The following is a 25,857-nucleotide window of genomic DNA, read 5'->3' as shown; positions in this document are numbered from 1 at the left end:
GCTAAGACCCGAGATGAGCAGGCACCTTGAGCCGTTAGCATCTGGCAGCCGGGGCCGTGTCAGCCCCTCTCGGCTTTACATGGAAAGCAGACTGAAAGTGATCCGAAAAGCTCTCAGGGAAATGTTTCATAAAAGCCAAGGCCTATTTCTTTGGTAATGGTGGTTATCATGGTCTCCAGGACACTGTTGGACGGGTAGAGACTTTTCTGCCTTGCAGGTCAGCATTTCTAGCCTTTGTGGTCACAAAATAAAATAAAGCCAATATATCACAGTCTCAAATGCAGTGTTGGCTGCTGATACGGTGACTGTCTCTGCTTGTCATGTTTAATGTGGAAGGGAGTTGGCTGGAGACCAGCATTTGATATGGAATAGAAGCAAGAACTTTATGGCAAGGAGCTATATTGGTGTCTAGCATAGAATTGCAGATCTAAATTCAGAAGGAAGCCCCACGTCAGAAACACCCATCAGAGCTGACGTTGGGGTGAGCTCACTCCTCTTTAGGCACCTCAATGTTGTGTTCACATCAAAAGCCTATTGTGACAGTACTGGGAGAGCATTCGGGCTCAAAGGTATTGTAATACAGACCTGATGAAGGCAAATCCTTCTTTCCTAATTTTCTCCTCATGATGAAGACAACTTACGTCGATTTAAAAAGTTAGCAAATTATAGAAGCGATTAAAGAAACATAAACAAAATCTTGAGTTCTTTGACTTAAAGGCAACCACCACTGACATTTTTTTTCAATCTCTTTTATGCATTTTATTTATTTACAGGTTGAAAGCTTAGTAATGATAATTGTTACTGCCGTGTTTCCCTGAAAATAAGACCTAATCGGACCATCAGCTCTCTCTCATGCGTCTATTGGAGCAAAGATTAATATAAGACCTGGTATCATATCACATCATATCATATCACATCATACCTGATCTTATATTATAGTAAAATAAGACCAGGTCTTATATTAATCTTTGCGCCAATAGACGCATGAGAGCTGATGGTCTGGCTAGGTCTTATTTTCGGGGAAACACGTTGTTACCATGGCCTATGTAGTAAATACTGTATATGTACCATTCGCTGGTCTGAGTACCCTGCGTATATTAGCTCATAAAATCCACACAGCAACCCTGAGAAACAAGTACTTTTAACCCTTTTTTCAGATTGGGGAAACTGAGGCACATCAAGATTAAGTGGCTCAAGGTCTAACATCCAGTCAGTCAGGATTCAATCCCAAGCCTGGACCCAGAATCCATCCTCTTAACAAACTCTCTCTCCTGCTCTGTCTCTATACCTCTATAATAAAATATCATATATTACAGATAGCCATATATGTGCATTTTTCTCCATGTATTTCTATAACAATTGAAAATCTTTTTCTTGGTGAATGTTGTGTGCTAAGTATATCCGCTCCGGTAAAAGCTTTTCATGCGCATAGCTTTGTGCACACGGATACGGGAGACTATACCCTTTCTGTGGTGTCAGGTCCCTGCCATTCCCCGACAGTGCTCTGAGTGGCAGAAAGCCCTAGGTACTCCAAGCGCAGTCACCTCCTCTCCAGCCCCCACCGGCCTTCCTCGCACCTCATTTGCCTCCCCAGTGAGTGAAGCCAGGGGCCCCGGGGTTTGTTTGCCTCCTGGAGTCTCGCTGAAGCAAAACCAGCAGGGGGCGCTGCCCTGCCCTTGCTGTGAAGGTGTGAGGGCCGTGGGATCCCCATCCTCTTTTTCTAGGCAGACGCAGCTAAGCCCAGTCAAGATTAGGTCTGCGATGTGGGGCACTTCCTTCCACCCTTTAGCGCCTGGTGCTTTTGGGGACCGGGCCTGAAACAGCCGAGAAGTCTCTTTGCTGACTGCGGCAGCAACATGAATGGTGCAGCTCGTTGGCCTTTGTCACAAAGGGTAGATGACATGGAAAGCTCTCTGGGTCCTATCCAGCTCATCTTTGCAGGCAGACAAAAGACCCTGGCGAGAAGATAAAAGTCAAAGCTAACGGTGTTCAGCACCAATGGAGTGGGCTCCTGTGATTTTCTTTCCTTTTTAAATTAGGATTTGAGCAGGTTTCCCGCATTTAGAAGAGTTCATTGCAGCAGGAGTGTGTAGGAAGCTGTGGAGGACTGCTGGTGTTTTCTTGGTTTCCATCGAGGTGGAAATGATTTAAATGAAAGAAGTGTAAGAATGTGCCTCTGTGACCATCAGGGGCGTTTTCTTTGGCATGCACAGCCGTGGTTATTTTAAGGGCCATGTGCTCCCCTGGGCCATTGCCACACCTGTGGTCCTCTAGTGGCAGCCAATCAGCCTGCCCGTTTCCTGTGGCAAAGCCATGCTCTTCACTGACCCTTTGTTCTCTGCGCAAGAGGACGTGGTTCCATTCCAAGTACAGAACTTTCATGTTGTTTAAAAAGACTCAATTTAACTGCTGGTGGTTAGACTGACAGATTGGTATGTACCTGCGTGGAGAGCATTCTGACCCAGCAAAACACTTCAGTGCTAAGAAGACGGAAAACTGTGGCATTTGTCATCTGACCCAGCAGGAGCCTGAGGCACATGGAGCTCAACTTGGCAGGTCTGCTGTTGATTTTCTTTTTTTTTTTTTTTCCTTGTTGTTGTTGTAGCCCTAGCAGCAGATACTGGCTTTGAAGCCTTTCCCCTGGCTGGCTGGGCTGCCTTTGCTTCCCCGGGCAAGGGGCCTGGGAGCCAGGGTGGCAGGCCAACCAAGCACTCGGCACCCTTCTCAGGGCCATCAGGGCCCCCACGTGATAAAAGACACAGCCTCTGCAAGTGTAGCCATTGCTCTTGGCTGGCTGGCTGATGGGCTGCCTGAAATGACCAGGTATGGTGCATTTGACTTTGGGACTGGGGCCCTCGCTTTGGGGGTTGGACAGGTTTGTCGTGGCTTTTTGCTTATGATAAGGACAGTGTTGTCCTGTGCTAAGCAGAATAACGAATGGCAAAGCTTTTGCTCTTAGTAAGTAAGGTGCAGAGTAAATCCACTTAATGAATTAGTTCCCTTATTTTTGTTGTTGGAAATGGTATCTGAAGTGGGTGTAAGTAATGCGTTTCTCACAAGGTGGACACAAATAAATGCAGCAGCAGTGTAATTATTAGTGATATGCTAAGGAGATGTATAACAGATTTCTGATCCTGCCTGGTTGGTTCTGGAGAGGAGTTTTGCAGTCATTGTTTTTCTTCCCTGAAAATCTTCCCTGCTAGCTTTATTCTGAAGGCGCTTCTCTGTGTTCCCCTCGGAGAGCCTGAGCACACTCTCAGAGGAAGCACTCTCTCACATTCTCTGCACAGATGTCTGGGCGGCAGCGCAGGCAGGACAGTCTCAGTTGGAGAGACAAATGCATTAGACAGAAGTCCAGCGCTCAGCCTGGCTTTCCCTCCTTCAGCAACACCTGTGGAGTTTATGAGGTCCTGCAGGGAAACCGGGAGGAATCTACATTAGAATGCCGTTTCCTGCCAGGAGGGCTGTCAAAGGGTTTATAGGAGACCATTCTGCAGTCTGAATGCGTTTATGGCCATATCATATATTCAGGGCTGCCCGTGCCTACGGGCCTAGAGCACCACCATTCTCGCTCTGCATCAGGGAGGGCCCCACCGGCTGTTGGAAATTATGGAATGAGGTTGAAAACGCAGGCTTGAGAGGGCTTTGCTTTTGTTTTCTGAAACTTTGGACTCATCGGAAGTAAGTCACCATATTGTGTTTTGGCAGAAGGATTCTTCAGTTTTGCTGTAGGGACATTGGAGGAGAAAGAAACAGGGGTTTGTGGCAGCTCAGATCCGAGCTGGAGTTTGTGGGGCTTTCTGGTAAGGCTGTGTGGGGCTGTCACTGTGGCCAGCTGGGGTCGGGTCGGTTACCTTCCCGAGAGGCCCTGGGAAAGGTGAACAGGGATTCTAGGGGAAGGCTGACTTCTAGAAAGAGAGGGAGCCTCCATTCAGGCTGGAGGGTCTGGGGACCACAGGTGTGTTTTGGATGTGATTCAGAAGGGAGGCAGATGGCAAAAGGGAGGGAAAGACAGTTCTCGCAGGCCGCTGTGGAAAGGTTTTCTCTCTCGTGGACTCTAACTCCAGCCTTTGATTCTTGCCCTCTTTCTTTTCTGCCATGGTCACTTCTCCAGGAGAGGGTGAGAGGAGACAGAGCACAAAGACAAATGGGTACCAGACCGAACGAGGCTTTGCACAGAGGAGGGCTCAGCCAGCAAGGGAATGGCTGGAGGGGACCAAACACTTGGTTCACTGAGCTCCTCAGATTTGCCTTCGTTCTGCACGGTGATGACAACACCACCGACTTTCTCCTCTTTCTAAAGCCCGTCTCTCCTCTCCTTTGTCCTCCACATACAGCCAGTCTGTGTGCCCTTCTTGGTCACAATATATTGCGATGTTCTCTTGTAGGCCTTCTTTAGGAAGCCACAGTAGGTCATCTGTCACCTACGCTCTCATCTGGTCTGCTGCAAGTCCTCTCCTGGCTCCACAGGGCTAGTTCTAAACACGTTAGCAGGACTGAGTCTGAACAGACCCCTCGTCACTCTCCTACCCCTCCTGTCTCATAGCCACCTTATGCTTCAGCATCTGGAAGGACCTGTGTTCTCCAGCCACACAATGGGTGTCACCCCTGGGTCAAGCCTGGGTGCATTGTCCACCTTCTTTTCAGCTAGCAAACCTGTACTCATCCTTCCAGGTTCAGCATTTCCTGGAGGCCCTCTGAGATTGACCTGAGATAGAACTCTCCACTCCTGTCTCTATTTCCTCTGAAGCTATCTCCTTGCCTGCTTAGCCAACGGTCACACTATAAGGTACGCTGCGGCGTTTACCTGCATTTTTGCCTATCTGCGAGTTTCTTCAGGTCAGGGACCCTGTCTATTTCACTTTCACCCTTAGCTCCAAGTGGGAATGAAATATTTCTGCCTTGTACCCAAATTAGATTTTGAAACTTTGTTTGAAGCAAAGCCACGACTCTGGAAGAGGACAAGTTTCCTGTTTCACGCAGAGGAGGCACAGAGCAGGTCAGAAGTTAACACGATTTGTGACTTAGGACAGACTCAGCTGTCTGAACTTGGCCCTGAGACCCAAATGCGTCTTCTCTTCCAACCTGTAGCCCCAGGTGGCGTTGAGAAGGATGTCTGGCAGTTGGGGTCATTAGCGGAGTCGTGGCCATTCCCTGGCCAGAATCGCTCTCTGTAAGAAACCGTTGTGGGGAAAGGAGAGGTGATGGGCTTGGTGGCTGCACCCAGCAGCTCACACCCCCAGGAGGTGGGAGACACAGGCACTCTCTCGGTGGCCTTAGGGGGAACAACCCAGAGCTCAGGGAGGTGCCAGCAAAGTGTGGGGTGGGAGGGAGCGGGGGCGTGGTGAGGAAGAGGGAGCAATGAATTTCGGCTTAAGGGTGAGCAGAAGAAGGACAGGTACAAACAGAGCCGTGGAGCAGCTCTGTGATCACGAGGAAAGAACCCGGCTTGTACTTTGATGTTCGTAGGAAGGGCTCTCCTCTGACCTTGTTTGGAACAGAAAACAATAGGTGAGTTCAGGTGATACCTGGGGCCCGGGGCCGGGGCATTAACTAATATGCTTTCTGGTGTACTTCCCTTTCTGGTGTTCTCCGACAGGAAGCCACAAGTTTATTTCCACTGGAGTGCAATGAATCAAATTAAGTCAAGATCTCTAGTTCGCTCTAGAAATTAGAATTACGAGTAGTGAATTCCAATTTTAGAGAGAAAACTAAAATTTATTAACATCTACTACATGCCAGCCGCCCTCCACATGTGAGTTCATCTAGCCCTCAGCACAACTCTGGAAGGTGGTTCTGATTGTCCTCCTTTTACAATTGGGGAAATGGAGGTACAGAGAGGTTAGGTAACTTGCTCAAGGCCACACAGCTTGAAAGAAGCATGGCCATACATTGAGCTTTGCTTATTACCCCTTAGTACAGGCTTTTTTATCATCTGGCAGGCAAGTTATGGAGGAAATGGGACGTCGGTGACGGTCTATTAATTAAATGGGATCTCTGTGGGCTCTGGGGAAGGAGACGCTGGATCTGAGGCGTGAGCAGCAGAGGGAGGTGATGGCTTTATTTTTATGAGCAAAATGACGAGTGTACAGCATCCAGGGGTACACAGAGCTGGTGTTATCTTAGGAAGTGAGTTCTGGCCCATTCCAGGAACTCAATAACTGTTGTTGACAGACGGGGGCTCTGGGTTTAGACAGAGGTGCCTCCTTACTTGACTGATAAAAGGAACCGGAAAATAATTGTGGGCTCAGATTTGAGCTGAACACACAACTCTGCAGGTACCCCAGTACGTCTCTGTGAGCCTTTTAAGATAAATGGATTTTCTGCCTCTTGGACAAACCTTTTGATATTCTATTCTTAAAAAAAGAAAGAAAAAAGTGGGGGGGGGTGAGGCGGGGAGGAAGTCACTTGAAGGAGAGGCTGGAGGTGAAATATTTTTCTTAGAGTGGGCTGGGGTCTGCAGTCTCCTACTTTAATCTCCAGGGAAGGGCCAGTCGGGCTGACAGATCGACACTGTCCAGGCCACGGCCCCTCCCCCGATTGTTTATTTTGCCGCTTGCTCTCCTCCCTTTCTTGCAGACTGGTCTGCAGGCAGCATTCTTAGAATGCTCTTGGTTTTCTTTGTCTAGCTAGGAACCTGTTTTTTTTTTTTTTTTTTAAATGGTGCTTTTCATTTACTGAGGCTTTATTTTCTTGTCATGTCAGACCTTCCATAAGGCAACCTGTTTTTTAACCAAAAGTTTTAGCCTGGCTGGACAAGTGAACGTCATTTAAAAAATAAAACAAAACAAAACAAAACAACAACTTTAAAAAAATGCTCCCTTTTCTGAAGTCAACCGCTTCATTGAAAGCAAAGATTCTCCTGCGTAGGGCCATTATTGGACATGCTAAAATTGTCCCAAATGTGTGACCTTAGGCAAGTCACTTAATCTCTCAGTTTCTTAATGTGTAAAATGAGAACCATACTACATATGTGTACGGGCTGTGATGAAGATGCAATAAAATTACAAATGTAAACCAAGAAAAGTGCACAAAGTGGCCCTAATAAATGTTAGCTATTATTTTAATTCTTACTTAAGATGTTTTTGGGGTTTATGTTGCTAAAGGAAATAGTAAAGATGTGAAAACAATAAATGCTTTGAAATTCCAGACTCAGTCTCTTTATCTGCAAAATGAAGATAATACTTGTGTCACAGAGCTGTTGGCACATAGTAGATTCTAAGCAAATATTGGTTTTCTTAGTCTTTCATTCAAACTTTGGTCTTCTCTCTATATCTATATCTATATCTATATCTATATGTACACACACACACACACACACACACATATATGCACCATGTTTCCCTGAAAATAAGACCTAGCTGGATAATCAGCTCTAATGTGTCTTTTGGAGCAAAAATTAATATAAGACAAGACCCAGTATTATATTATATTATATTATATTATATTATATTATATTATATTATATTGGATCTGGTCTTATAGCAAAATGAGACCGGGTCTTATATTAATTTTTGCTTCAAAAGACATGTTAGAGCTGATTGTCCAGCTAGGTCTTATTTTTGGGGAAACATAATATGTATATGTGTATATGTGTATGTTCACACTTATTAAAAACTGAAGGTTGCATGTTAAAAATAAATGAATATATATATATACACACACACACACATACATGTATATGTATATATATATATATATGTTTATTGATTTACAAATTGCATACATGGATTACAGGGTACATTATGTATTATTTACATTATAAAACATAGACTAAAAAATAATTAAAATGATTAAGTAAAATAGATATAAACTGACATTTTGATGTTTTCTTTTTCGTGTTCACTATGGCTATATAGGAACTAAAGTAGGTCTGTTGTGTGCTTCTGTGAGTATAGGCAGAACCTTCTCCTATGAATAATTGCAGGATTTTATAGGTTCCTAGAGTAACGACAAGAATGCTTAGCCCAGGAGGAAGTCTGGTGTCGGCTGTGTGTGCTTAATTTCATGAGGCTGACTTCCTGACACCGTCCTTTAGAAGTTTAGAGGAATGCCATAACTTTCTGTGAAATTGGGCAATGTCTTGTCACTACTAGAAGAGGCACAAGAAGGTCATGGTGACCCTTCAGCTGAGGACGTCTGAGATTTTATATGCTGCTGGTTTAAACTTCTTACTACTGCTTTTCATGGAAGAGATTCTTCGGACATGGGCTTTCGGTTCCAGACCAGGCACTAGCTGTGTGTCATTAGACAGGTCTCCCAACCTCTCTGAACCTTAGTTTCTTCATTTATAAAATAGGGATAGAAATAATGACCAGACAGAATTGTGGCTGGATTAAATTACATAATGCTGTGGCAATTCTCAGCGGGGTGGCCTGCCTTTGCTTTGTCTGTAGCTCACCATGACCTTCAGTTGCTATGCCCCTGAGATTTCATTTGTCCATCGTTCATTTTCATGCCTGCATTTCATTTATTTTTAACATGCAACCTTCAGTTTTTAATAAGTGTGAACATACACATAGTCTAAAAAGTTATTATTGTATTATTATACTGTAAGCTTCAAAATGAAAAACAAATGTTTCCTTCTCACCTGTTTCCACTCCAATTCCTGCTCCCTACAAGCAACCATCTTTTAACTCTTCAGTTTGTTTTCTTTTGTTTTCTGGAATTTATTCCTTTATTTACAAATAATAACTAGTGCTACAATTTCTTATTTGTTTCTAGACCATTTTTTTCACTCTCACTGTGGAATATGAGAGTTTAGCTTTCTTATACCTCTTTCTTCCTACCTCACATACACAAACACACCCTCACATACACACACCCCTGCCCTGTCCCTGTCCTTCCAAAATAGCTGTGTCACAAACTCTGGTTCAGTCAGCACGCAGCCTACACCTGCAGTGTGCTCTAAGGAAATTTTCAGTTCCTGTACTCGTCTTATTTTTCCTGCAGCTAATGGTTGCTTTGTTGTTTGCTTAAATTTTTGACTATCGATAACTCATCCCCATAGTCTGATAGAACCTGCAAAACTCCTTTCAACATAGTTTAGCACATCTGATAATGGAGTCTGTTCCCTTGTCTTCCTGACGTGTCGGGGTGCAATTCCCAGTCGGGGTAAGTGCAGCGGGGGTCCAAACAGAGACGGTGCTTAGGGAGTAAGTGTCAGAGCCACGTGGGGATGACAGACAGCCTTGCATTCCTTGGGCATTTGGGGGGCTCAGGCTTGCGTGTCTGACCCTGAGCGAGGCTCTCTCCTCTCTCTGGCCCTGGGGTTCCCCATGTCAGGTGGGTGATTCTAACACACCAGAGAGCTCCAGCTGTGCTTCCACCTCAGCCTGCTGGGCCCTCTGGTCCCCTAACCCTCTTCACCTGGCAGGTGTCTTGTCTGTAAGATAGAGACTGCCGTGTGTACGGAGGAAGCTCCCACACCCTTTGATTGTGGTCCATTGGGGTCCAATGGGGACCAACCAGAAGGGCCAGAACCGGTTCACAGGGTTCTCAGTGCTCCCTCCCCGTCCTAATTCACAGTATTTACTTATACAATCGTAGATCTTCATTTGAAAGGGAGTGGGCTCCATTTTCTCTACCACTTTTTGCTTCTAGACATTAAAGCTTGGATGTTTGCTTAGGGTTGTGAAATAAAACTTCCATTTTTTGAGTGTGAAAACGTCTCTGTGCCATTGTCCCTTTCATGTTTCTCCCCTTCCCTCCCCGCCCCCTTCTCCTTCAACACCCACCCCCAATTCTGGTTCGTTCCTTTAAACAAGAGTTCCTTCCAGTTTCTTATCGTCTCCAAGATTGGAGTTTGTCATCTTTATAATGGGCTTCTTAATGTCCTCACTTGGCTGCCAGGCGTGCCAAGAGAGGGAGCGTGCTCAGTGCCTTGCACAGTGGCTGGCCAGTATTTTTCCTCTTTACGGCTCCATCCACATTAGACACTAATCTGCTTTAATGGCCGGAGTCCTCTGGACTCAGGGTGCCAATCAGCTGTCAGGTGAGCTGAACAGGATTTTGGGAAGGTAGGGTGTGGATGCCCCAATCCGTCATCTAGCATGATTCTGCAGGGGCTCCATGTAAAATGGGTGAACTCAGAGCTTCTTTCTGGGGGAGTTAAGTTCTTCAGACAAAGCTCTATAGAAATAGAAGACATTTCTGATCTTATTAATTGGTGGCGGCTTTAAATAGACCACCCTGAATTGAATATAATGCAAGTGTCCCCAGATGTGGGGGCCAGTAACCCCTCATTCATGCATTGAGGTATGCAGCAGGTCAAGAGAAAAGGCGGGTGAGAGGGCCCCGGAGCCTTTTCTGAGTTGGGGTATTAGGTGGCTCCAGCAGCTGACCTCTCTCTTTCAGGAGCGCTGGCTTTTTGTTGGGGCTAATTCCTGAAGCAATCCTCCCAACAGCTCTGTTCCCCAGGCTGTCAGCAGCTTCGACCAATGGGCCCTGTGGTCGGGAATTACTGCCATAAGCAGGAAGTGTCTAATGGTTTCCATTTACTTTCGTTGGAAGAGGAAAGGCTTCTTTACAATAGAGGCAGAAAATCAAGAGAGGACATGAGCACATTTTACCTTTGGAGGGAACAAGAGCTCCCTAAGGGCACCAGCGGTCCCGTCTTGAAATTGCTCTGCCACCAACAGAACAAGGACAAGGGGAACAATTTCTTACCTATGTCTTGAGTAGAAGTCTAAGACTGTGCCTGGCTTGTGAAACCAGTCTGACAACTAGTATGGCTGAGTGTGCGTCACGTCACCGTAATGAAGCAGGAAGCTACTGTCCTCTGGTCACATTGGAGCGCACATCTTGTTCTATTTTTAAGTCAAATGCTACTTTGAAAATCAACAGTATAGTAGACAAGAAATATACAAGGATATAGGAGAAATGACTAAGCTATCTCCTTTCATCCCTTGAAGAAAGTTTATACATCTCTTTTCTCATATCGATTGTATATTTGTAAAAATCCATCAGGCGTCTACCAAAAAGAAACCCTTCACAAATTTAAAAAGAGTTTCTAAGGCCACAGTCATGGTTATAGTCCAGTACTAATCAGAAAGAAATAATATAAGGCTGACCCCCTGCTCCCCAAGTCTTGACTATTCAGAAATTAAATGTACACACTGGATTATTATCAGATTGAAGAGAGAATCAGAAGGGAGACCATAAACATATGTGCCATAGCAAAAGAGGTGCATAGAGGAAAACGTATCGCTATAAATGTCTTCATTATTAAAGACGTAAGGTGGAAAGTAAAGACGATAAAGTACGTAATTATTTTGAGAAGTTTGGAAAAAGTACAAGAAATTAAACCAAAAGGAAAAAAGGGAAATAGAAACAAATAGCTAAATTTAATGAACTCGAAAATAAATAGAAAACATTAGGAAGGAATATAAATTTAAGTGGATGTTCTTGGGAAGGCCGAAATGTAGAGATTTAACCATACGCATGATCCAAGAGAAACGGCTGAGCAAAGAGCTGTCCCTTCTCTCAATGTAATATGATGCAGCCATTAGAAGTGTTTGAAAAGCAGTTGTACGAGGATTGGGGGAAATACATAGGTCAAGTAAAAAGAGCAGAATCAAAAATTGTATTATCGAATGATTATAACCATGTGACTACCATCTCCCATCTCCCTTCTATCCCCAAACTCTGAAGGAAATTAAGTCTGGGAAGAATAATCCAAATATCACGGTGGGCAGGAAGTACTAACATGTAGTACAGTGTGGGTCAGCCTTGAATGCATTGTGGTGATTGTACGAAGCCAGGCAGAGAAGACCACGTACTACTGATTCCGTTCATATGAAATCCCCAGAGTAGGCGAATCTACACAGATAGTAAATTAGTAGTTGCCTAGGGCTGGGGGCTGGGGGAATGGGGGAGTGACAGGTAAAGGGTATCAGGTGTCTTTTTGGGGTGATGCCATATCCTACAATTGATCGCGTGACGGCTGCACAACACTGTGACTATGCTATAAACCTTTGATTGTACACTTTCAGGGGTGAATGGTATGTGAATTATATCTTATTAAGCTGCTACAAAAAAAAAATCACAGTGGTTATCTGGGAATGGAAATGGCCGTGATTTTCCTTGCTTTTCCACTGTCTTTTGTAGTTTCCAGATTCCCAGATATAAATCTGCGTTACTTGTATAATGAAAACATAATAAACCAGAAAACATTTTAAAGGAAGAATGTTAATAATTGGCCTTTTCACAGCAAGGACAATGATGGGAAGTCTGCGAGCCTATCTCCTGAGAAGGAAAGGGGAGGAGGCTGAGTTCCGTAATCCTAAAATCTGGGGACTCGTCATGGATCACTGAATTGTCAGCTGCCGTCACCTATATAAAGTGGCTCAGAGCTATTCTTCTGCAAGTCAAGGAAAAGTAAAGCCTCATTGGTCTGGGGTCTCTCAGGGGCAGAATCACATCTCAGGGAAAAACTGAGGGTCTGTGAAACCTGGGGGTGACTAGGAGCCAATTTCCAGTAAAATATTCTAAGAGGTGTCAGACACCGCTGTCCGAGCGGTAAATTAGAGAGAGCTGTTTCTTATATAACTTCCTGTAATTGCCCGGCACTGGCTGTTTCCCGCCCCCCCTTTGCTGAGCTGGGGGATACCCGGCCCTTCCCTTCTTGCAGAGGGTTTGTCTACTGCCTTTGGGTCTCATGTGCCAGGTCAGTCTTCTTAACCGAAATGGAAATGCCATTTTAAACAGGAGACTCCATCGTCTCTTTTGAAGATGGGGAACTCTTACGCTGGACAGCTGAAGACGACGCGCTTTGAAGAGGTTTTGCACAACTCCATTGAGGCCTCCCTGCGGTCCAACAGCCTGGTGCCCAGGCCCATCTTCTCCCAGCTGTACCTGGAAGCTGAGCGGCACCTCTCCGCTTTAGAAGGTAGGAGACGCGTTGGTGTATTTTTTTTCGTGTGTGCAGTTAATATTGGCAGCAGAACGTGAAACTCTGTCCTCTTCTGCTCTATGTAGGAAATGTTGAGTCCACTAGAGAAGAATTGCTAGAAAAAGAAAGTTGCATGTAAATTCTTACTCGGCTAAAATTAAAATAAGTTTCGGCCATAAAGTTGCAAGGAATAAAATTATTCATTGGGCGAAAAGGAGAAAGGAAGAGGGTCGTGGTAGCTTGTTCTGAATTGGTTGTTACTCATACTTATTAAAAGGTTTGTTTTCACTTGGATAAGTAAGAATTTGAACATGCTTTTGACCCTCAGCTACTTTTTTTTCCCTCTTTGTCCTCTGATCCGTGACCGTATCTTTGCAAAGTAGTCTCAATAGTTTCTCTTGGGATAGCAGGTACAAGAGCCTTTTTAAAGAGTGATACTGGAATGCCTCCCTGCTAGAATAAGGAACTTCTAAAAACCAAGAGCAAACCCTTCTGAATTTCACATGTGCCAGGAATAAAGAAACACATTATCTTCAGGCCTGGGGACCACTTTGGAGTTTACTTAATTATCCAGAGAATGCAATGATTGTATTTTTCAATCTTTAGTTTGTAATTTTTATAGCTGGATGATTTCATGTCGAAAGTTACTCCCCAGCAATCCAGGGTATGAGACTGTTCCTGCAATGAGAGTTCTTTTTGTCAGTTTGTGTCTTTCACTTGAAGTTGCCTACAGACTTCACTTAGCTATTGAAGTGAAAGAGGGCTGTGGTTTAGAACAAACTTTAATTAAATAAGAAAGCGTGCAGTATGCCTGTATGGGGGTAGTCATGGCGTGTGTGTGTGTGAATGTGCGTGTGTAGGGGTTGGGGGTGGGCACGGTGGGCCAGGGAGGGCTGCACATCAGGAAAAAGGAGGCAGGATGTGCTTGTGGGATATCTGAGAGTTCCTTATTCTAGCAGGGAGGCATTCTGGTGTCACTCGTTTAAATATCCTTACCAACTTAACCTTGCAGACAGCAGCAGTACCTGGATCTGGGCCTGAGAGAAACTAGATTGTGGACAAAAGCACGAGTTAGGAAGACTGAGAGTTCTCTTGGATTCACATCTACAGTGCTAGCATTTTCCGGCAGAGGAAACAGTACTGACACATTGTGGGGAGAAGAGAAATAACTGGAGAATGTTTTATAGACTGTTTTTGATTAGCGGAAAGACTTGTGAAATACGAAGTAAATAGTCATCCCTAAGTTCTCACCGTCTTGAAAGGCTTTATGTCTAATGATAAATGAATGATAATAACAATGATGCCTAATTTAGTACATTTGGATGGCACCTTAAAATCTAAAAGGGGCCTCAGTTCCACCAACTAAAGAAACTGAATCCCGTGATTTGGGAAGATGGAAGACTGGTGCGCTTGACGTTTTGAAACATGCTCACCTGGGGAGAGAGAGCTGGGTCTCTCCCCAGGAGGGTCCCGCTCTGCTTTTCCTGATGTCTAAGTTCTCCATAGGCAACCTTTTCTGGCCTCTAATTGGGAGGCTGCATCCCGAACCTTCCGATTTCTTGGGATGCCCTCATCTGCCAGTAGGGTGCTGGGCAAGTGACACTTTCCAGGGACCGTTTTCAGGCCTCCACTCCTGGTGCCTCCGGTGCTGAGTGCGGAAGGCTCCCTGCCTCCTGGATGGCCACCTTGTGCTGCCCTCCTATTGGTATGGAAACCAGAGCTGCCCTCTACGCTTTTCCCATTTGTCCAGCAAACAGAATACAGACATCCTTTGAGATTTGGTTTTTCTAGCGGGTGGACGTTGGCGGGCAGGGGGGACTCTTTTCAGTTTGCTAAATGTCACCATAAACGGAGCAGTCTGCCCCAGCCCCTGGTTCCTGCCTCATAAACCCTGAGGCAGACGGCTTGCACAGGCCACGTCTTGTTTTGTCTGCCTGTCTCCCTGTCAGGGTCTCTTATCTTATCGCCGTCCTTCCTTAGACAATAACGTTAGAGATGATTTTTATGACCAGGATGCTGGTGTACTAACCACCCCTGGGTCAGTTAACATTTTCTCTATCAGGGAGGGTGACTCAGCAGGGGCCTGATTACTTTGTTCTCCGACTCAGGGGGTCTTACCGCCTCCTTCTAGGGGAAAAACGTTTCATTTGATATTAATTTTACAAAAGAAAGACCAACCAAACAAAAACATGCCACCCCAGCATTCTGAGGTATTTATGCATGAAACAAGATGCAGGTAAATTTCTATAATCCCACCCACTCGGGATGTCATACAGTTTCTTCTCATGGGAAGAACACAAAGTGTACTGTAAAAATGAACCATGAACCGCCTCCTACTCCTTGGAATGAAGTGCTGTAATGGACCTGCAAGGTCCTGGCTCCCAGGCTGGTCGGCTGTGTCTGTGGCCATTTGAAAGCGCCCCTCCTGCCCCGAGACCTTGGTAAACAGTCTGGTTTCATTTGCTCCCAGTCAGGCGGGCTCCAGGATTGTTGCTGGCTGACTGATCCCATCAAAGGCCCTGGAATGTCTGATGGAGACCTTTGACCTTTAATCCTGCTTTCTTAGCCCGACTGGATTTTGAGCTCTTTCTTTGATTTAAGACCTTCCTCTTTCATTCTTTCTGGGAGTCTGAATTCCTGTTCTCTTCAGCTTAGCAGAATAATGTGCAGACATTCCTGGGTGTGCCCTCAGAGCTCCGTTTGCCATCCCTCTGCGCCTCTGTAGTACTGGCTCAGAGTAGTCTCCATTCCGCCGCAGAGCCTTCTAGCCGCCCACTCCATAGGTGGCTAAAGGACAGTTTGCGTGACCATGGGGACCAGTGCTGCATTGCTGGCGCCTGGGGTCAGGGCATGACTCTGTACCTTCAGCCCAAACCCTCCATGCCTGCATTTAATGGCAGGAAGGAAGCTTCTAAAGGAGGCTGTGTAGTTATCTCCCGCCCCCCTTGTGTTCTTCCTGGGTAATCTTTTTACAGTCTTCTTGCCACCTCTGTGTCCTCTAGGCCCAGAAGGACAGAGACACCAGGAATTCTTGCTTTGTTCCTTTGCAAGGTCACAGGCCTGAGCTGACTTGAAATGTCCAGTTTCTTCTTCTGCCTCTTGTTCATCAGGTACCTTTAAAATGGTGGCCACTGTGAGGTTGTTTGCAGTCCCCTATACAAGTTGAATCGTGCCTGGAGTATTCTGTGCCACTCTGAGGCCATATTTCCCCCCGTAGACTGTCACAACTCAAAGTGACCTTATATAACCATCTCATTTTACAGATGCAGGATCTGATGCACAGAGAGGTTAAGTAACTTTCCTGCAGCCACACAGACGGTGGCAGACCCAATTCCTAAAACTGAAGTCCCCTGATTCCCAGTCCCAGCTCTCCACTGCACACGATTGCATTATTAACCTAAAATCACTTAACCCACTAGATGGATGGAGGACGTGTGGGAGCCAAGTAAGATGAGAGCAGGAGAGATGGCAACAAAGAAGCCAACACTGAAAGAGGAGACAGAGAGACAAAGAAGAAACAGCTTTCTCCTGGCCTAGTGTATTTAAAGGTGTTCACAGGGATGCTATTCCAGGAAGAATTCTGCGTGCTATTTTTTAAATGGCATTTAAAGACAAGCTAAGAAAGATTTTTTATTTTTTTTTTACCCAAAATGTCTGTTAAAAGAAGTTAGGACTCTACTTCCAACAGCTTTGAAAATTGATTGATGTGAGCTGCGCCCTTTCTGTAGTGAGGCTGGGTGCACAAGGTGTAACTGTGTGTGCTCAGATCCGGTGGGCCTGTGTCACCTGAGCCCTTCCTCTGGAGGAGGCATTTTGCTGGACACCCGGATGACAGATATGAGTAAGGACGGGGTATGGCTCTCCAGGCGGGGAGTGACAAGAAGCTGCCGTGACAGCTCAGGTGCAGGGAGCAGTGGGGTTTCCATGGCCAATTCCTGGCTCTCCTGGCCAGTTCCTCATTTGACATTACTCCTGAAATACTATTTCACTGAAAAACTAGTTTCCTAAAGTCGTAACATGCCTGGTCCTGTTCTGGAATGGCTTTTTGTGTGTGGGTGTGACAGATTTGGGTGTGTTTGTGTTTCTAGTAATGATGCCGCCATTCTTCCCTCAGGAGTAAAGGGTGAGGTGCTGTGTCACCGCGTCTTGTATTCAGTAAAGGCGGTTCGCACTGTATCTTGTATTCGAAGCTGAGCAGTGCGCTTGGCGGTGAGAATATCCACTTGGGCATCACACACGACTGGGAACATGCCAGCTGTGCTACTTAGCAGTTCATTAAAGGGCAGTGGGCCACTTGTGGGTCTCTCTGAGCCTCAGTTTCCTTACCTGTGAAATGGTCTATCTATTACACCGTGGTACCTGCCCTCCCCACACAAATATTTTCAGAGTGCTCACTGTGTATAGGCTTCATGCTCAGTCCTCCAACCAATTATATACAGAGTGAACCCTGCTGCATGTGCAGACATGTGCCACTGCGTTGGATGGGAGGAGAAGTGACCTTGAATTTGAAGTCACGAGGCCAGGCTCAGAGCCTGAGTCTGTGACCTTGAGAAAGTCAGCGACCTGAGTGAGCCTTCGCTTTCCCTCTGGTAAAGCTAGGTGACAATGCCCGACGTATGGTGCCTGTAAGGCCTGATTAATGACTCAGTGGCTGAGACTTGCTGAGTACTTACCTACCTCTGCCTTCTGCCTCACTCCTTTTTCCCCCTTCTAGGCGGCAGCCGAGTGGACAATGAGGAAGAAGAAGAAGAGGGGGAAGGGGGGCTGGAGCCGAACTGTCCCCCAAACCCCTACCAGATGCTCCCTCCACCTGAAGGATGCTGCACCACGGACGGTGAGCCTGCCAGCCCATGCCAGGCCGTGCCCGCTGCCCGGAGTCTGCGGCTGTGTGCTGCGGGGGTTCCCTGTGCCCACGGCCGCTAGCAGACAGTGGCCGGGCCTGCCCTTCCATACCTGCAGGGTTGGATCCACCAGCCAGGCTCACAGCTCCTCAGCCACCCTTTGGACAGGCTCAACTTTCCGAGTGAATTCGGATCTAAAAGTTCATTTTTCTACATTAGTTGTTTGAAAACTAAAATACATGTCCCCAACTCAGGCATGCTTGCATCATGTATGTAACTCAGAACTTATCAGCGGGAAGAATCTTTCACGTCTGTCGGTACTTTACTGTTGGAAAAGCAGGGACCCTGTGAAATCAGTAATGTTCTTTCCATCTTGCTGTTGGAGAACCGAGGTTCGGGGGGAGGGCTGCTGGGGTGGCAGCTCGGTCTAGTGATAAGAGCTGTGGTCAGCCCTCAGGGAGACGGATGAACTCTTGGCTCTGCTGCTCTCTGGCCGGACAGCTTCTGAGTGGTGGCCAAGTTCACCCGTCCTGTCACCATATCAGTCAAGAGGTGTCACTAGTTAGTGATTTAGTCAGTTAATTAAGATCACTGAGCCCCAGCTGTGGAAATATGGAAATAAAAGGTACAAGAGCTCCCAGGTTACTGGAGCTTCATAGGCAAGCAGACACTTGGCACACGATGTAGAAAGTGCTAGCAGGGTGGGGAAGGCAAGCAGTGGTGCATAGGAGCACCGGAGAGGTTCCTAACACAGATAGAGAGTTTGGGGAAGGCTTCCTGGAGGAGGTGGTCCTTCATCTGAATTTTGGAGGATTAGCAGGAGTTGGGAGATGGTAAGAGGGTTGGGGAAAGCTGGGACATTCCAGACAGATGAACAGCATGTGCAAAGGCTTAGCAGGATGAGAATAGAGTCCATTCGGGGGACTGCTAGCAGTTTAGTTAGATAGGGGCCTGAGTTGGGGCAGGGCAGGGCTTGGAGAAGCGATCAGATGGGTTGTGGAGGCCCCGGCCACCCTGCTCTCTGGACTTGACCTTGTGCAGGATGGCCAGCAGAGGAGGGAATTAGCCCGGGAAACGGAAGTCAGCACAGTGGATCTTCATGAGGTAGGCCTTCCAGTGTCCCGGGAAACGGAAGTCAGCACAGTGGATCTTCATGAGGTAGGCCTTCCAGTGTCCAAGTAGTAAAAGGCCACTTAATTAAATAAGGGAATGGTAAACTCTCCAGTGGTCACTACAGGGATTTTCAAAGAATTTCCAAGTAAGCGCAGTGAGCACTCTGACTGCCCACAGCCTGTTTTCCCCCAGCTCTTTAGAAGGCAGGGGCCGCCCTGCAGACCGGGAGGGGTCCGGGGCCTGGAGGTTGACGACCTGTGGGGTGTCTGAACTCAACCGCAGAGAATTTGCTGAACTTCCCCGAGACGGTGAAGGGGAATCCCCCAAGTTTGAGCGTCAGACCAGCTCCATCCCCACAGGAGATCCATGGGGGCTCTACAGAGTGTACCTGGCCAGGTGCTGTACAGTGGGTGCACAGTCTCCCCTCTTCCTGCCTTCCAGCCTGGGCAGAGGGGAGGACTTGGAGACAGAGCTTGTCAGTGGTAAAGCAGGTGCTCACGGGAGGAGCATCTCTGTAGCGTCCTGCACAGTTTTGGAGGGAAGGCCTTGGGCTCACCGGGGTTCACGTTAGCTCTCATCGTCTCAGTTGGTACCCAAGGATGGAAGGCGCACAGGGATCTGGCCGAACGTGCCTCATTGAGAAAACACCTGGAAAGGGCTGATCCAAGTAAACTCAGCTGTTTCCTCCTTCCTCCTTTTTTTCCCTGATATTTTGGACACAAATTTTTTGAATGGGAAATATATTTAAAAGCTCTTAAATACAAAGGGCTCAAAAGGGTATAGAGTGAACATCTCCCTATGCTGGTGAGTCTCCTCTGTGTCCTGGTCACCGAAGCCCCTCCCAGCAGCAACCAATGTCACCAGGTTCTCACCCCTTATTCCTGACCCTCGCCTGTCCTCACACACGTAAAATGCGAGATGTAAAAAATATCAAATCACTCACATTTTCTAATGGATTTATCTTGTATTCATTTTAATTTATCATCATTTGTCTACAGTTTTTACCTATTGAGCTTCATTGGTATATTAATATGTACGAGTATTACATATGTGACACCGATAATCATAAAAACGTGGGATTAAGTATCATTACTAACCATGGTTATAATTTTATCTCTCAGAATTAATTTTAAAGTCAACCACATCCAGAGGTAAGGGTTGGTCCCGACAAGATCCAGAATGTTCTCATTCCTTTCTTTGCCCATGTGGATCCTGGTTCTGGAAGCCTCTCGGCTGCGTGCGTGAGCCCTGTCCATTCCTCCTAGGGTTCTGCCAGGCGGGGAAGGACCTGCGTCTTGCCTCCATCTCCAATGAGCCCATCGAAGTCCCTGCAGGTTTCCTCCTCGTGGGTGCCAAGTCCCCCAGCCTGCCCGACCATCTCCTGGTGTGCGCCGTCGACAAAAGGTTCTTGCCGGACGATAGCGGGCACAACGCTCTTCTTGGTAAGCTTCTCCTTTGCTCTTTGTCTGCGTGTGGGCGGGGCCAAGGGAGGCCCTTGGTCGAGACAGGCCTCCTTTGGGGCCTCTCCAGGGACATGTCCCACCCCCGCCCCGTTTTTGTCTTTTGGCAGACTGTTTCTTTGGGAAATGGAATGCAAATGAGATCTATTTGAAAATGTGACTACTTTCCTGCAGAAAGCCCATCATGCAGTGTTTATTTTTTTGTACCCATATTCATCAAGCCTTCCCTAAGTGCTTACCGTGTCAGGCATGGGATCCAAACCCTGTCCTAGACCCTCCTGGAAGTCATCAGATGTGAGGCAGAAGGAGAATAAGGCTGAGTATGTTTTCTTGCCTCTAGAATGTTCATAACCGCAGTAACTGGCCGGCACCCTCCAACCATCTCTCCTTTGGTTTACTTCTCACCTTGCAAGAGGTGTTATTCTTATCCTGGTTTTATAGGTGAGCTTGGACCTGTTAATGAACTTGCCCAAGGGTACATGGTAAAGGCACAAGGCCAGGATTCAAACTCAGGTCTTCCGGGCTCCAAATTCTACCCTGTAACAGCCATGGTTACGGTCAGCATGGTTACGGTCAGCATGGTGGAAATGCAGGCTTGATCTTTGCAAACAACCACTGGTCCCCAGAGACCCCGATGTCAGTGCAGAGTGGAGGCCAAGCCGTACCAAGCCTGGCTCCGATTTGTTCAGACATTTATTGAGCTCTTACTGTGTACCAGGCCCTGTGCACAATATAGTCCCTCGTTAGTGGAACAAAATCAGGGAAGATGTGAGGTTTGAACCCGAGAGCTCGAGAGCTCGAGAGCTGGCTTCCAGTCCTGCGTCTGACCTCAGGGTGCTTGTGGTGTCTGGGCCTCAGAATACTCATCCATAAAGTGGGGAGGTGATGTCCACACGTGCTCCTGGCCCTTCCAAAGTCTGGCCCCTTTACCCTGACTGGGTGTCTCCTTTGGAGGAGAACTGGGCAGGCAGGATTGGTAATGATCTGTCTATTTTAGACGTAGCCTCAGGAACAATCTTCATTGTAGAAGTGAGTTTGATTGTGAGAGTTTATGGGGAAAACTTGTAGGTCAACCTCCCTTCCCTTCCGCCTCATGGATATTTGTTGAGAACATTTTATGTCTGAAGCACGGTGCGTAGGACAGAAGGGTGGAAAGGGGAGAGAGCAAGGATTGACCAGAGAAGGAAATGAAATAGGTCCTGCCACCCAGGGGCCAGGCTGGGACATGGCCACATGTAAATTCTGAACCAAGGCAGAGGGACGCTGCCTGGAGGGAGAGATGTGGCTCTGGGACAATGACTCGGGAGAGAAAAAGTCTACACAGACTCTCTTTTAAGGCAGGTTCATGGGCTTATTGTAACTAGATCTTGCAGATGAGAAAAATGCCAGAAAATCCACTCTCCCAAAGAAGCTTTCAGTCATTCCAGCTCAGATTAATGCTTGAAGGCCTCAGGATGAACCCCATTGGGAAGACGGCCTGGTGGCTTGGTTAGTGTTTCATCTGCCGGTGGCAGGGGTTTGCCTGAATTCCACCACTTTGTGACTAAGAGAATTGCCAGGGTAGTAAATCGAGATGCTTCTGTGTCTTGAAATGTGGAGACAAGACTCAGTTCATTCACCACCAGCTCGGCAACAGCTTCAACTCCTCAGTGCAGAGGAAGTGGTGTCTTTGTTAATTGCTCGCCAAAAAGCCATCGGAGGTGGGTAACAAGGGCCAGTTGGTAATAACCGAAGCTTTCTTCTTTTAAAATAACTTTATGCTCTCAGCTTGCACACTTAACACTGTTTAGGTTTCCTGCAATTAACCCCGATGGCTGCACAGGACACGGTGGCCCTGCAGGCCTCCAGGGACTGGGGCTCAGTGCTTTTTAGTGGCCTATAAAATGGAAGCTGTGGATTATCTTGGGGAAAGTAATGGCTTTAGGCGCCCCCAAACCCCCATAATTTACAATGAAGAGAGTCGTTTTAGTGACTTTAATCAACCGAGGGATTTTTGTCTGAGAAAGTTGAAAGATTAGAATCCAGGTGTATATTTCAATTTTTTGACGGTAATTCATCTAAATCGTCTGATAGCTACGACATAGGAGAAGAAAACATCTAAGTAGAACGTTCATTCCTTAGGTGGGAGTTTTTTGTTCATTCAGCAGGCAAATAATTTAAGTGTTAGGTTGGTGCAAAAGTAATGGCAGTTTTTGCAATTATTTTTAACCTTTTAAACCGCCATTACTTTTGCACCAACCTAATAGTTTTGGAATGTAGAACCCCAAACTGAAGGTAGACCTTAAGTTGAGCCTGCAGCCGCAAAGCCAAGTCAGATGTGGTCCTTCCCTGGGAGAACACAGGCAGAGACTCAGAGATCCACACCAAATAACCACAGAAATAAAGTTTATTTAATTCTCTGTGTAGCATGTGGTAACCGAGGGTTTAAAGTGCTGCATACAACTCCCAGTGATGGGAGAAACATCTCAGAGGAGGCGGTATTCAAACGGGACCTGGGACAACGCGTGGCGTCTTGCCGGTTGGAGAATACTAGAAGCAGCTACTTTATAGAGACTTGTCATGCGCCAGAAACTGTCCTAAGTTAAAAGAACCTGGAGAGGTGAGCACCTTATTGTCTGACATTTATATAGGAAGAAGCAAAGGCACAGAGAGGGTAACTGACTTGCTCAGGGTCACCCAGCTAGTAAATGGCAGGTCCCGAATTTGAACCCAGGTGACCTGGCCCGGGTGTCACATCCTAGGGGACGAAGGGCCTCTCAGGCCCAGGGAAACTTGTGCGTGAAGGAAGTCAGCATGCGGTGGGGGGGGGGGGGGGATGGTGAGATCTTTCTGTGGCTGGAGCGGAGGCTGCTGGGATGGGCTCAGTTGGGTCCCCCTTGCAAAAGCCTGTGGTACCAGGAAACCATTTTCAAACTCTAGGAGTAGAGGGAAAAGTGTAATAGTCTAATGTCTCTGTCTTTCGTCTTTGACGGTTAGTAACACATGGCTAGGCCTGTTTCACTTATAACTCTTCATTCTTCGCAACCTTCCAAATTATTTTGAAGCAAATCCCAGACATCATGTCATTTCATGTGTAAATGAGTCAGTGCGTATCTCTAAAAGATAAGGGCTTTTTGTTGGAAATCCAATGCAATCATCATACCTAAAAAATTTAACAATAATTCCTTAATATTCTCAAATCTCCAGTGTGTTCAAATTTTGTTTGATAACTTTATTACAGGTGACTTTTTGAATCAAGATCCAAATGAGATTCTCCCAAAGCATTTGCTTCCTATGTCTCTTAAGTCTCTTTTATTTATTGTCTCTCTTCATTCAGATGTCCTTCTTTCCTAGCTTTTTCCTTATAGTTTATATTTTAAAGAAACATCGGAAGTGTTCAAATAAGGCAATTACCATGTTCTAATTTGCATTTTAAAAAGATCTCTTGTAGGTCCTGTGAATAATTGATTTTTATTAAAAGAGAGAACTGATTCCAGATAATTACGGTGTCCTGATACTGTGTTTCCCCCAAAATAAGACCTCGCCGGACCATCAGCGCTAATGTGTCTTTTGGGGCAAAAATTAATATAAGACCCGGTTTTATTTTAATATAAGACTGGGTCAATATAATATAATGTGATATTATATAACATAACATAACATAACGTAATATAATACCGGGTCTTATATTAATTTTTGCTCCAAAAGACGCATTAGAGCTGATGGTCCGGCTAGGTCTTATTTTCGGGGGAACACAGTAGTTCTGTTTCAAACCGTGGAGCGTTGGACCATCAACCCCTGCTGAGTTTGTCCAGATGGGTCTCCTGCAGCCTGTCATAAACTGTGTACTCAGAGACAACCTGCCGTGTCCGATGGAAGCCACTGTTGACACTTCAAAGATGAATCATGTACCTTTGGTTCTGGAAGGAAGCGTAGGGCCCATTTAGTCCTCACCTACCCTTTTATGGTTGGGAAACTGAAACCCAGATTGATCGCACCACTTCCCCTGTATCTCCCTCTGTCACTGTGGGGACCTAGGTACTAGGGTCTCTCCTGTCTGCGGCACCCCCCACCCCCAATACAGCTGTGCCTGTTCAAGGGAGAGGAAGGAGAAATGACACTTGCTGAGCACCTACTGTGTGCTAGACAAATAGTGGGCACTTTCCATCCTCGTGCTCCTTCAAGATGGATTTTTGTGAGGAGATGGCATAGCAGAATGGTTCAATGCCAACTCCCAGATTTTCTAACCTGTACCTGTGAGTGAGTTACTCCCTCTCTGTGCCTTGATTCCATCATCTATAAATTAGGAGCCTACAAATGGTTTTATAGGGCTTCGGGAGGTTTGAACAAGGACATTTGTAAAGTGCTTGGTACAGTGCCTGGCATGTGGTCAGTATGCAATAAATGTTCTCTACCATCATCTTGTTTACAGGTGAGGAAAGAAAAGCTCAGAGATGTGAATTAACCTACCCAATGTCACATACGTAGCAAGACAGGCTTTGAACCCAGTCCCTCTGATTTGCAAGTGTGTGCGTGCTCCCCTGCAGTGAAGGGAGGTGGAGAGAGAGGAGAGGTGCTTTCCTTCCAACGGAAGGGACAGCCTGGCTAAGTGGCTGGCACACACTAGCACCCATTCAGGGATATGCTTGTGAAACAAATGACACTCACAGCTGCTAAACTGGACCTGCAGGAAAATTGCAGTGCTGCTGTGTGGTCACGGAGATTCATTTCTATGGGGCGTTTCCCGTGGGATAGTAGTACATTGAAGAAATGACTTCTCTTAAGTCTGGGTATTTTGCCTGTCAGGAATGTGAGGACTCAGGCTGTATGGCCTACTTTCTAGGCTTGTCTTCCAAAGAGATTGTTATAGACTCCCACGTCCTGAGGGTGATTTCCAAAGAGAATGGCTTAGTTTATTCTTCCTCATGAAAACTTTTATTGCCATCCAGACAATTTCTTGAGAAATTAGAATAACCTCATATGTTCAGCTGGGGTGTTGTAAACCATTTCCCTGTTTCCTGGGGCTGGTTGGTAAGCCGTTCTGTGGTTTTCTTGGTTGGCCTTCTCAGAAGAGCAGCAGATTTTCCCGACCAGAAAGATTTTGCCAAAGCAGGAGAGCGGTTTGCTTGCTGGCTCCCTAAGTGACTTACTACTGTACCAGGAAGTCCCGGGTTTCCATGTCATTTCTGAACCACAAAGAGGAGCTCCTTATCGCCTGTGGTCCCCATCTCTGCCTCTGAAATGGTCCCACAGCCCACATTTCTCATGGGACCAAGGCCTGTAAGCTGGTTAGCTGTTTCTGGAAAGGGATGACAGTGCAAGCCTTGGCAAGTTGTTCTTAGCATCTTGGTCTTGCAGTTCTGTTTCTTGTTCCTCCATCTTTCTGACACTCCGGACCAGAGTCCCTTCTAGAGAGCTGGGAAGGTTTCTCAGGGCCTTATACCTAGATGGCAGTTGAGGTATTTATCTCAAGGTTCCCAGGTTGGAAGCAAAGGAAACACTAAAAACGTTAGATTGTTACTTGAGAGTGTACGCAGAAATCTCTCAGTGTTCTCTCTTATAGCTACCTTGT

General features: G+C 46.4%; 1 protein-coding gene across 1 annotated transcript in view; it reads left to right on the top strand.

Moving 5' to 3' along the window:
• The first annotated feature begins 2,654 nt into the window (after positions 1-2,654).
• Positions 2,655-25,857, top strand: part of GREB1 (growth regulating estrogen receptor binding 1) — a 78,370-nt gene continuing 55,167 nt past the window's right edge. Inside the window, exons 1-4 of the mRNA XM_033124235.1 lie at positions 2,655-2,823; positions 12,709-12,889; positions 17,607-17,726; positions 20,112-20,288. Of these exons, the coding sequence (XP_032980126.1) occupies positions 12,733-12,889; positions 17,607-17,726; positions 20,112-20,288 (454 nt within the window). The 5' untranslated portion in view covers positions 2,655-2,823; positions 12,709-12,732. The remainder of the gene's footprint in view (positions 2,824-12,708; positions 12,890-17,606; positions 17,727-20,111; positions 20,289-25,857) is intronic.

Source organism: Rhinolophus ferrumequinum, chromosome 13 (assembly GCF_004115265.2).
Source record: "Rhinolophus ferrumequinum isolate MPI-CBG mRhiFer1 chromosome 13, mRhiFer1_v1.p, whole genome shotgun sequence".
Classification (NCBI taxonomy): Eukaryota; Metazoa; Chordata; class Mammalia; order Chiroptera; family Rhinolophidae; genus Rhinolophus; species Rhinolophus ferrumequinum.
The sequence above is the reverse complement of the archived record's forward strand: the minus strand, read 5'-3'. Positions and strand labels throughout refer to the sequence as shown.